Source organism: Nomascus leucogenys, chromosome 19 (genome assembly GCF_006542625.1).
Source record: "Nomascus leucogenys isolate Asia chromosome 19, Asia_NLE_v1, whole genome shotgun sequence".
Lineage (NCBI taxonomy): Eukaryota > Metazoa > Chordata > Mammalia > Primates > Hylobatidae > Nomascus > Nomascus leucogenys.
Genome location: NC_044399.1, coordinates 65,008,993 through 65,022,228, shown reverse-complemented (window position 1 = coordinate 65,022,228; position 13,236 = coordinate 65,008,993). Strand labels below are relative to the sequence as shown.

Below are 13,236 nucleotides of genomic sequence, written 5' to 3'. Positions count from 1 at the left end.
TATGGAACCAAGCAGAGTAAGACTAGTACTTCATATGCCAGATTTTTTGTGAGTGTAGCTGATTTGTCATTTGAACTCCTGCATACATGCCACATATCTGGCATGTGCGGTATTCCTGAAGCATAACTCTTCTCTCCTTCCAATTTCATTTTTACTGTGTATTCTTTTTTTGTTCTTTTCTCTCTCTCTTTTTTTTCTTTTCGAGGCAGAGTTTCGTTCTTGTTGCCCATGCTGGAGTGCAATGGCGCGGTCTCAGCTCACTGCAACTTCCGTCTCTCGGGTTGAAGCAATTCTCCTGCCTCAGCCTCCCAAGTAGCTGGGATTATAGGTGCACACCACCAAGCTTGGCTAATTTCTTTTTGTATTTTTAGTAGAGACGGGGTTTTACCATATTGGCCAGGCTGGTCATGAACTCCTGATCTCAGGTGATCCACCTGCCTCGGCCTCACAAAGTGCTGGGATTACAGGCGTGAGCCACTGTGCCTGGCCTACCATTTATTCTTTATCTACCATGGATCTATGTTCCTCTGTTAAGAATTCTTTTTTCTTTTAATTTCTTTTTCAACAGACGAGAGGGTGGTGGTAAGCAGGGATGCTGGATGTGAATATCCACATAGATCAGGATAAAAGTTCAGTAGCTTTATCCATTCATGTCTAGCTTCTTATATTTGCTATTGTGCCAAAAATATATTCATTTCCTCTTCAAAGATTAGTAGTACATGTTCAGCATAATCAGTTAAAAATACAAAAATATATAAAGAAAAACACTAATATTCTCCCCCTTACTGTCCAGCAACCTTTCTGTTTCCAAACAGGGTAGAAACCTCCCCACCAATATTTGTTAAGACTTCGTTGTGACAATGCACTTTGTTAGGTGCCAAGCAGCCATAACAGTTATAAAGATAAGGAAGCCAGTGCTAGATAGAACCTGTTATATCCTACTCCAGACTTTTCTTCATAATCATACATAGTCATAGATGGCATTTTTCTAGTTATTTATATGTTTGTTTTTGTTTTCTGTTTGTTTTGTTTTGTTTTGTTTTGTTTTTGAGACAGAGTCTTGTTCTGTTACCCAGGCTGGAGTACAGTGGCGTGATCTCAGCTCACTGCAACCTCTGCCTCCTGGATTCAAGCAATTCTTATGCCTGAGTAGCTGGGACTACAGGCGCACGCCGCCACTCCTGGCTAATTTTTGTATTTTTACTAGAGACAGGGTTTCGCCATGTTGGCCAGGCTGGTCACAAACTCCTGACCTCAGGTGATCTGCCTGCCTCAGCCTCCCAAAGTGCTAGGATTACAGGTGTGAGCTACCACGCCCGGCCTATATGTTTGTTTTTAATAAAACAGTCATATTGTTTATATTAATCTACCATTTAATTTTCTCAGTTAACACCACATCCTGAACATCTCTCTAGGTTAGTAGCTATAGTTCTAACTGTCTTTTTTATTTTTTATTTTTTTTTGAGACAGAGTCTTGCTCTATCGCCCAGGCTGGAGTGCAGTGGCGGGATCTCTGCTCACTGCAAGCTCCGCCTCCCGGGTTCACACCATTCTCCTGCCTCAGCCTCCCAAGTAGCTGGGACTACAGGCGCCCGCCACGACGCCTGGCCAATTTTTTTGTATTTTTTTAGTAGAGACAGGGTTTCACCGTGTTAGCCAGGATGGTCTCAATCTCCTGACCTCATGATCCTCCCACCTCGGCCTCCCAAAGTGCTGGGATTACAGGCATGAGCCACTGCACCCAGCCATTAGTCTTTTTTATAAATTGCATGATATTCCACAGTAGGGATACATACACACACACACACATACACACATATCATGAGTTATTTAGCTATTTTCCTATTAATGGATGTTCAAACCGGTGTGTTTTAGTTTTATTTTTTGGCATTCCTAAAAGTGATATAATAAATATATACTTATATGTATATCCTTATACCCTGGTAATTTTTTTTCTATAGGATAGATTCCAAGAAGTGACATTTTTAGGTCAGAGTCTATGCATACATTTTTAAATTTTCATAGCTATCGACAGTTTACTTCTCTGAAAAGGAAATTGCATTTTACATTTCAACCAGCAATATATAAAATTGCACATTTTTCTTCATCTTGTAACGTATGTTGCTCCTATTTTCAGCTTTTGCCAATTTGGTGAGGGAAGAAAAACTACCTCTTCACTATTGTGTTCTTAATTTCCCTGAATATAAATGTTGATGAGTATCATGTATTTACTGGACATTCTTCATGTATTTATACACATTCTTAATTTGGTGAATTGCCTATTTGCATTGGCAATTGGCCCAGTATTTCTATTGTTTTTCTAAAATATCAATTTATAAAAATTCTCTATATATCAGAAGTTTTAAACCTTTTTCTACCTGCTGTGCTGCAGATACCTTTTCCAGTTTGCCATTTGTCTTTTGACTTTATGTTGACATCTGCCATTAAAAATTTAATAATGTGTTTCCTTTGCATGGGAAAAGATCCTGGGTAGCCCTTTGGACATTTGGACATCTTCTACACAAAAGTTAAATGATTTTTCTTCTTTAATTTTATGTTAATGTTTTAAATTCATTTTATACACCTATTTTATATACTTTAATACATCTGAAATTTATTTTTATATATGATGTGAGGTAGGGGTTTCTTTCTTTTTTTTTTTTCCAGATAGATAGTCAGTTATGCCAGCATCATTTGTTAAATAAGCCACCTTCCCCTGAAGTGAAATTTCACTATCTAATTACTCAAATTTATTTCTGGACTCTATGTTTCATTAATCTGTTTGCCTACACCTGAGACAATAGTATATAGTTTCTATTCTAATGATTTCATGGCAAATATAATCTTCAGTAAGGTAGCCCCCACTCCATTTTTGTAGTTATCTTGGCTAGTCTATTACATCCGTTTTGTTATATGAACTTTGAAATGATCATATCCAGTTCATGAAACCCTACATTGTGCTCAAGGGAGTCTCATTTGTGTGCTGAGCTGATCTCCTTGAGAGTGCTCAGTGCTGATTTTGTTAAAGTTCTCTTCTGATTATTCTTTTATTTTTACTTTGTTGGTTGCCAACTGTTTTAAATACCTACCTTGGTTTTCCTACCTCCCCTTGCTGGGTTTCCTCGAATGGGTGATTTCCCCTGATCTCTTCATGGTTTGGCAAGTGTTTGGGATCCCCTATATTGTGGCAAACCAGCCAAGTGCAAGTTTGTAGGCTGAAAGTTAATGAGGTAGTAATCTGATTCCTCTTTTTTGAGGACCAAGCAGAGCTCCCCAGATCTTTGGGACCCAGAGAGATTTAGCCCACTAGGAAAACCAAGTCAAAATGCGTTCCATAAGACAAAACCCACTGAGCCCTCAGGCAGGCTTGCAGGTGCAGCACTGCCTGCCTGTGTTCTTTCAGGAGCCCATCCAAACCCTGCCTTCCTCCGTATTTCAAGATGAGACAAGCCCAACTCTTCACAAGTGGTACTTGCTTTCTCTTTTCTTCCCAAGGCTTTCTATAAAAGACCCCTGAATCAATACATCCAAGGAAGTATAAGTAGTTGGTAATTTTTCAATAAGAGGAGAGAAAGTGAAGAAGGACCTGTGAGCAATGATGTAATAATAGAGAAGACCCTGAATAGAAACCTAATCCACTTGGTGACAGCAGTATCAGTTTTGTTTTGCTTCCTACAGGAGACTGGCTGCAGTCTTAGGATTTTCACTGTAAGGTGACACTTTCCATCATCACCTTTCCTGCTTTTATCTCCCCATATTTCATCACATAAATTCTTTTTTTTTTTTTGAGATGGTGTCTTGCTCTGTCACCCAGGCTGGAGTGTGGTGGCACGATCTCGGCTCACTGCAAGCTTCACCTCCCTGGTTCATGCCGTTCTCCTGCCTCAGCCTCCCAAGTAGCTGGGATTACAGGTGCCTGCCACCATGCCCGGCTAGTTTTTGTATTTTTAGTAGAGACAGGGTTTCACCATGTTAGCCAGGATGGTGTCGATCTCCTGACCCCGTGATCCGCCCGCCTCGGCCTCCCAAAGTGCTGGGATTACAGGCGTGAGTCACTGTGCCTGGCCATCACATAAATTCTTATCCTTGCTTCACCCATGTCTCTGTTTTTCTCATTTAGCCTTGTCCTCTCTCTCTTTTAGTTTGTATCTCTTCTTTTCCATTTTATTCTTCTTCAATGTATAATCTTTCCTTTTTGAAAGTCAAACTTGAGTCTGGGAAAGACAACAACAGCAAGACAGATGTCTAGCTCATTTCTTCCTCCCCATAATCTGAAGAGCACATATATTGTTAGACTAAAAGACAACCTTGAGTCTGAACCTACAATTCCTTATTAAAAAATTAGTGCCATGTCATGGGAAGTAAATGAGATGCTGGAAGAACCCATGACTACTCTAATTTGGAAGGCTGTGGAATGGTTGAGAAGCATTTACATTACTTCAAATCCCTTCTGCCAAAAGTATCTAGCCCAGCAAACCTATAAGCAAGCATGGCCACACCCAGTGGGAAGCCAGCTGGTGGCAGAGCTTCCACTGGTGTGGATTTTTCTGAAACACGGCTGGGACCTTCCTTGGCATGTCAGGCAGGAGTACCACAAGGAGGCTGGACACAGCCAGATCATTTACCTAACATGGAGGACAGAAGACATCACGTACAAAGATGTTCTTTGGTCTGTTAGCTTCAACAAATTCAAATAATTTTTATTATGATTTCTGAAGTTGACTGCAGGCATCCTCTATGGCCGCAGCCCCGCAGGTTCTGAGTCACTAAATTTATATCAGACAGAACTTAGGTCTGAGAAGATTCTATCAGAGTGGGCAGGAGGGGCAGGAAAGAGATGCTTACCATTTTAAGGTCAAAAAATAATCCTGAATAGATTATTTCTCTATGTTGAAGATAATAATAAAGTACTCAAAAATAGAACACTTTAAAAAAATATTTACTTATGATAACAATAAATTTCAGAGAACATGTATTGGTGCCTCAAATACGATTAAAGGGCGTATGGGCTGGGCGCGGTGGCTCACGCCTGTAATCCCAGCACTTTGGGAAGCTGAGGCGGGTGGATCACCTGAGGTTAGGAGTTCGAGACCAGCCTGACCAACATGGTGAAATACTCTACTAAAAATACAAAAATTAGCTGGGTGTGGTGGCTCATACCTATAATCCCAGCTACTTGGGAAGCCAAATAAGGAGAATCACTTGAACCTGGGAGGTGGAGGTTGCAGTGAGCTGAGATCGCAACATTGCACTCCAGCTGGGGGCAACAGTGAGACTCCATTTCAAAAAAAAAAAAAAAAAAGAAATCAAGGGAATATGGATTTTAGGCACCAATAGATAAAGGTGAGATAAAATTGTCAAGTAAAGTGGAATGAGAACTGAATGAGATTAGGAAATATTTTTTAAGTAGAAAAGTAATGCAGATATGGAATTGATTTTAGTAAACAACAGAATTGACACTGCAGAAAGGTGAGCCAATGATGTAGAGAAAAATTTGAGAATTTCTTCTAGAATGTTAAGGTGAGAGCCAAAAAGAATGAAAGAAAATATGGCAGATGTTGAAGATAATGGAAAACCGATGTACAGATAATAGGGGATACTGAAAAATAAGCAAAACAAATCAGAAGAGCATAGAAAAATAAAATTGACTTGCATCAAAGATCTCAATCTCAAATCTGTGATTCTGAAAAACAGAGATTTTGCACTTGTTTTTACCTTTGAAATGATTTTTTAAACAAACCTTCTGAAATCAGTAAACTTTATTTTTTAGAGCACTTCTAATTTTGCAGCAAAATTAAGTGGAATATAAAGAGGCCTCCCATATAGGTCATTCCCCCACAAACATATACAGCCTCCCCCAATGCCAACATCACACACACAGTGGTAGAGTCTGTTACAATTGATAAACCTGTATTGGTGCATCATTGTCTTCCATAGTTCATAGTCTACTTGGGGTTCACTCCTAGTGTTGTATATTCTGGGGGCTTTGACAAATGTATGTGAATGTATCCACCATTATAGTATCCTAGAGAATAATTTCATTGCCCCCAAGTCCTCTGTGCTCCTCCTATTTATTCCTCCCTGCTGACCCTTGACAACCACTGATCTTGTTATTGTTTACATGGTTTTGTCTTTTCCAGAAAGTCATATAGCTGGAATCCTACAGTATGTAGCCTTTTCAGACTGGCTTCTTTCACATAATAATATGCATTTCAGTTTCCTTCAAGTCTTTTCATGGCTTAACAACTCATCTCTTTTTAGCCCTGAATAATATCTCATTGTCTGGATATACCACAGTCTATCCACTCGCCTACTGAAGGACATTTTTGTGGCCGCCAAGTTTGGGCAATTACGAACAAAGATGCTGTAAACATCCACATGCAAGCTTTTATGTGGCATACGTTTTCCATTCATTTGGGCAAATGCCAAAGAGCATAATTGCCCGATCATATGGTGAGAGTATGTTTAGTTTTGTAAGAAACTGTCATACTGTCTTCCAAAGTGACTATACTCTGCATTCCCACCAGCAATATATGAGAGGTCCTGTTGCTCCACATCTGTGCCTGCATTTAGTGTTGTCAGTGTTTTGGATTTTGGCCATTTCAATTGCGGTTCTGATCCTTGTTCAGTCTGTTTTTTGCCTTTTACTGTGTTTGTAATTTTTTGTTGAAAGGTAGACATGATGTATTATAAAAGAAACAGCAGTAAATAGTTCTTTGGTGATGTGGTAAGGTGTGGGAGAAGGGGAAGCATTCATAGTGCTATGATCGGTTTCTTTCTTTTGGTGAGCCTGTGCCTTAGGGCTGTGAATTTCACCAGTGCCTCTCATTTGGTTGTTGTTTTAATTGTTATTATTCCTTTCTTAGGTGGGACAGAATGGCTAGAGGGGGTTGGAGTTGAGTATTTCCCTTCCTCTTGGTAGGTTAGGCAATTTTAGAAGCCCAATAGTTTAGGCTTGGGTAAAATAATTTCTCTTTAGGGGAGACCTTGTTAAGAATGGAGTACTCTAGTATATTTCAAAATGGCTACTTTTTTCCTCCTGGTGCTGAAAGCAGGAGAGGATTTTTGTCTGAAATTTCCTGTAAGAACCTGGTCTTAGAGCTCCTGGAGGTAAAAGTGGGTCCCCCTGGAGGATTTAACTTTCAGACTTGTCCACGCTGGGCCTCCATCAGTTCGTCAATTACAGTACTGGTTTTCCTGCCAGTACTGATTTCCGCAGAGGTTTCTGCTGGTAGCTTTCTACTTCAGTGAGTTATAATTCTTGTGTTTGCCTGCCTGTGTCTCCAGTTTTCAAGGCAGCAGTTTGCTCTGTGAACTCACTTCTCTGCCAAATCTAAGAGTTGTTGAATTTCAGTTTGTTCAGCTTTTTACCTGTTAGTACTGACTTCAAAGCCCCCTACGTGCTGGACCAGAAACTGGAAGTCAACAATAAAAATCAAGGTGTGCCTTTCACTAAGAACAATTATTTAAAAGATCAGTATTTATAAATATCTTGGAGGCTTTTTTAAACAACAGAATATTTAAAATTCTACCATTGGCCAGGCGTGGTGGCTCACACCTGTAATCCCAGCACTTCGGGAGGCCGAGGCAGGTGGATCGCCTGAGGTCAGGAGTTCGAGACTAGCCTGACCAACATGGTGAAACCTTGTCTCCTCTAAAAATACAAAAATTAGCTGGGTGTGGTGGCACATCCCTGTAGTCCCAGCTCAGGAGGCTGAGGCAGGAGAATCGCTTGAACCTGGAGGGCAGAGGTTGCAGTGAGCCAAGATTGTGCCACTGCACTCCAGCCTGGGCGACAGAAAAAAAAAAAAATTCTACCGTAAAATCATGAGCTATTTATTGTACCACAAACTCATGAATTGTAAAATATTGCTAACAAGATTTGACAAGAAGACAATCTTTGACAATATAATGATAAGAAGACATTATAAAATTGAGAGTTGTTTCTAGATGAGAAGAGTTAATATTATAAACATTTTGAATTTCCCAGAATTAATTTGATTAATACTGTAGTAAGTAGATATAATTGTAGTAAATTTTTCAAAGAATGAAAAAAGATTTCAAAAGTTAATATGGAAGAATTACTAGAGCTTTGAATTACTAGTTCTTAAAACACATTGTACAGTCACATGATTATATAGATCAGTAAAAAAAAGACATTCCAGCATGAAGAAAATCCAAATACAATGTGATTTCATCTGATGAATAAGACATTTTCATACCATAGCGTGGTCTGCTCAATTCATGAACAGTTCTGGGGCATTTGGTTAGCTATATATTAAAAAAAAACAACAACAAAAAAACAGCTGCCTGGTGGGATTACAGGTTAATTTGGTTACTTTTTTATTTTTCTGAGTGTGGATTAGTTGTAAAATCAGAAAACATGATTTTTCAAAATGCTTTAAATTCTGATTAATGATGAAAGGGTTTTTTACCTTTATAAAGAAAATTTGCTTATGATTTAGATAAATGAAAATTTGATTTATAGTTTCCTTACTTGAAGTGTGGTTTTTTTTTGCAATCCATATTGTTAGCTTAACAGCACAGTAATCCAATCATGCCTTTAAAAATCCTTTCTTCTTCCTGAGAGCACATATAGATTTTTGTAGGGTCATCTGTTAGAGAAGCGCAGATGCTGAGATGTTGAAGGTATATTTGATGCAACGTTTAGTCCTTCAGGGCCTTCCTTCCTTTCCTCTGTCTACTGAGCCATTTGTATCACTTAACTCTTTGTTTTTCTCTGACTTGAAATGTCCTCCTCCAGCTGCCTGGCTGGTGATGGACGTCTCCTCAGCAAAGCTGCTGCAGGGAAGACAGACAGGGTTGATTCCCACCTTGGCAGACTACAAAAGCATTCATTTAAGGGACCTCAGCTGAAATGGAGCCGAGGTGATCTTTGAGCCCATTTTATTATTCTTTGAGAAATTTACCATCCTTGAGCCTTGATTTTTTTTTTCATCTGTTCATTCAGCAAAAAGCTGTGGTGCCCCTACTGTGCTAAACACTTTGAGACAGTAGGTGACAGACAGATAAGATCCTTGAACTCTTGCTACCTACGGATCTGAAATTGGAAATTCAATACTTAACCTAAGAGAGTTAGAGGAGAATTCCTTGTAACATTGTGCCTGGCATCTAGACCCAATGAATGTTAACTTCTTTTTTTTATTATTATTTATTTATTTATTATTTTATTTTGAGACAGTCTCTCACTCTGTAGCCCAGGCTGGAGTGGAGTGTTGTGATCTCGGCTCACTGCAATCTCCGCCTCCTGGGTTCATGCCATTCTCCTGCCTCAGCCTCCAGAGTAGCTGGGACTACAGGCACCCACCACCACGCCTGGCTAATTTTTTGTATTTTTTAGTAGAGACGGGGTTTCACCGTGTTAGCCAGGATAGTCTCAATCTCCTGACCTCGTGATCTGCCTGCCTCGGCCTCCCAAAGTGCTGGGATTACAGGCGTGAGCCACCATGCCCGGCCAATGAATGTTAACTTCTTTTACTCTTTCTTTATTCTGTGAAACTGGACCAAGCATAGCATTGTCTAACCTGTACTTCAAGCTCTCTAGAGAACACACTTCCTCTTTTAACTCTGTGACTCTGTTCTGTTGCCTTGTGTACAAGAACTCTTGAATGATATTCTCAGCAATTGCTTGCCTGTCACAGATACTGAAAACGAAACAGATTGCTCCTGCACATCCCAGTGTTCTTAATGAGAATAGGCTTAATTAGCAGCTAGAGAGACTGAGGGTTATGAGGTTGGTGCAGATTGCTTGAGGTTTCATGAAAGAGCCTCTTCCTGAAGCATATAGCTACCTGCTTTCATTAGTTCAGCATCTAGGTCAGCTTTCTTGTGCTGTTGCCATGTTTGCCCCAACCTGAACATGTAGGCTCTTCTCTCCTCAACTCAGTGCCTCTTCTAAGGATCTCCAGCCTAGAGCAGCTGCACAGGGAGGAACCTTAGTGATCGTATGACTTGAGCAAGCAAGTTCGGATAAGTGACATGCTCAAAAATACGGTTAATGATAGAGTCTACATTCTGCTCAAAATGTACTAATATTATGCCAGGCTATGAGTGATTCCATAGAACTGAAAGCTGTTCTCCTTGGAGGACAAAACATTCCAGATTTCAATGCAGCATTGGGTCACCCAATCTCATGGACAACTGAATATAGTGAAGGATTGGTAACACCATTAGATTTGTGTGCAGTATTGCATGAATCCAGATTTTGCCAAGTTTTGAGTCAGCAATCCTTTCCCTGTGCACCTGTCTTATCCAAGCTTCCCCCAAATTGGTGCATTTCCATCTCTTTCCCATATGCTTGTGATCAACCAATCAGTATGGAGTCAGTATTGAGAATGAAGGGAAGCAGACCAGTGGAATGATCAAAGAGAAGAAATGGCATTATCAAAAGAGCAATAGCACAATGTGTACTTGGAGCTTGCTTCAGAATAGGGGCACAAGCTGTAGAAATGGATGGAACTAATTTGCACATCACTCCTCTACACCAGCTTTGACTTTAACTCTAGCTGTGGTCCAAATGTCAAAATCTCTGGGGAAATGACTGACGCAGGTGTTCTTTACAAACTTACGCATTTTTCAGAGCTGTGGTTGACAAATATGGAAATGCCCATGGAAAGCTTATATCATATCAAGTATTAAAAAGGAGATTAAGCAGTGTTTAAGGCTCTTTCTCCTATGATGTGTTGACTTATGCATTAGCCACTCTCCACTGGTTTATGTTTTACCTTGGTTGTATATTTTACCTTGCACAGGACCAGCTCTCAGCTGACATGTACAGTTTTGTGGCCAAAGAAATTGACTATGCAAACTACTTTCAAACGGTAAGTGCCAGAAAGGTGAGATTGCTTAAAGGCTGTTCGTAAGAGAAGGGAATGTGGGCATGGAATTAAGAGTCCCTTAGTTGATCACATCATAGAAAAAGGTGGGAGCTTTAACCATTTTACTAGTGAATAAATCCTGCCATGCTCCTGATATGGATTTCTCCAAAAACCTTAGAATAAAACTCAATCCCATCCCTCAGGATTATTGCAATTCAGTCCACTGATTCTCAGCCAGGAATAATTTTGTTCCTTCCCTTGGTGGGCAGTTGGCAATATCTGGAGACATTTTTGATTGTCACAGTTGTGGAGGGAGGTGCTACTGGCATTTAGAGGGCAGAGGCCAGAGATGCTTGTAAATATCCTACAGTGCACAAGACAGCCCCCACACCAGTGAATTATCCAGTCCAAAATGTCAGTAGGGCTGACATTAAGAAACTGTGGTCTGTGCTAACAAGGGGCTTGAGAAAAACAGGAAGGCAATTCCTTCCCCCTGCACATTTTCTTTTTTAATCTAGATTTTTATGAAAGGCAGTGACTGATAGGTATATGATGATTGATGTGGCCTGTTGGCCTGCCTCTCACCAATCAAAGTGATTTAGACAGTAAGAAACGGGATCTGAGTCATCTAAACTTGAATAAACTGGTACAAATAATTAAGACCCAGGTTGTTTACCAGGGTAAATGCAAAGCAAGTCAAAAAACTTCGAGAGAGAAATAAAGTTCAAAATAAAAAAAAATCAGTTATGCTCACCTGCTTTAAAGTTGGGAATAAAAGGCTAAGACCTAAAAGCTCTTGATTTATAATCGGGGAAGGAAAGGAATGATAAGGAAGGAAGGTAAGGAGAGGAAAAACAAGAAATTCTGCAAAGTTTAAAATGCTTTGATAAGTATGGTCAAACAACTGTGGGCTGTTAGCAATTTTCCAACATTTCATTAGTGGTTCAGAATGCAGAGAAGCCCCTTCTACTGGAAAAGGAGTTGATATGCATTACTTCCAACTTGGAAAGTTTATTTAATTAATTTGTTTATTTTTATTTTTTGAGATGGAGTCTCGCTCTGTTGCCCAGGCTGGAGTGCAGTGGCGTGATCTCAGCTCACCACAACCTCCACCTCCTGGGTTGAGATGATTCTCCTCAGCCTCCCAACTAGCTGGGACTACAGGTGCATGCCACCATGCCTGACTAATTTTTGTATTTTTAGTAGAGATGGGGTTTCACTATGTTGGCCAGGCTGGTCTGGAACTCCTGACCTCGTGATCTACCTCACCTCAGCCTCTCAAAGTGCTGGGATTATAGGCGTGAGCCACCGTGCCTGGTGGAAAGTTTATTTTAAAGTAGTAGAATTTTTTCAGGTGTATTCCATTGGTTGTATTCATGAAGGTAATATTTAATTTTAGAAACTCAAAGACATTGGAGTTTTACTGATGACCTCATTGACATTCCAAGCTTTACTAGACAGCCTAATTGTCATTCGGATACCAATTATTTCAATATTCTGATTTTTAAAAAAGTTCATATTAGTTTTACTTTAATTTTACTTAGGGATGTTAGTGTCCACCCTCCACAACAAGCCTTCAAACAGATTAATTTCCTCTCTTTTCCTTATACATGCCCAGTTTTGGGGAAGGGATAGGAGGAGTCAGTTAACAAATGAAGTAACTAGTGTTCATGAGTTTCATCTGCTCTTATCAACATGTTGGCCACTTTTAATTAATGGGATAGTCAAAATACAATACTTTGAAGGAATTTGTTCTTTGGACTGCATCATTTTCACCAAAGCAATCTCACCTCCAGGGTATTTGAAGAAGATTGCAGATCAAGCCACACGTTTTCTGATCAGTTATATGTTAAACTAACTTTGCAGAAACAAAAGATGTATACAAGTTAATGACATTTAACTCGTACATATCTCATAAGTAAATTATTTTTCATATGTATTTCAACAAATTTGTTTCTATTTTAAGAGATGGGGTTTTGCTATGTTGCCCAAGCTGGTCTTGAATTCCTGGGCTCAAGTGATCCTCCAGCCTCAGCCTCCTGAGTAGCTGGGATTACAGGCATGAGCCATCACACCTGACTCAGTAAATGTATTTCTAAATGTGTTTTCCATTTCCATTTGCTACGGTTGCCCCTTTCTTTGTTGCCTTTTGTACTGAGGATGGGGTTCTAGAGGAAGAAGGGTGGTGATAAAACCAAGCTCTCTAAGCCACGTTCCAGCTCTGAAGAGCTCCCCCTATTCCTGTCTGCTTCCCAAATTTCCACGTTGTTATGGAGGCTAAAGAGGAAGCATGCTCATTATTTTAGGTAGATTGGAGGAGGGAATGGGTGACTACCTCCTTCCCTATGTGGAAGCACCTTTCTGCAAAATGCTTTGCATGCCATGGCAGCCTGTGTCC

The 13,236-nt window shown here is 39.9% G+C and overlaps 1 protein-coding gene across 7 annotated transcripts in view; it reads left to right on the top strand.

Moving 5' to 3' along the window:
* The window catches only part of ARHGAP44 (Rho GTPase activating protein 44), a 203,878-nt gene that overhangs the window by 141,348 nt on the left and 49,294 nt on the right, over positions 1-13,236 (top strand). For all 7 annotated transcript variants that reach the window (XM_030800201.1, XM_030800196.1, XM_030800198.1 and 4 more), the window contains one exon: positions 10,773-10,841. In XM_030800201.1, coding sequence (XP_030656061.1) covers positions 10,791-10,841 — 51 coding nt within the window. In that variant the 5' untranslated portion in view covers positions 10,773-10,790. The remainder of the gene's footprint in view (positions 1-10,772; positions 10,842-13,236) is intronic.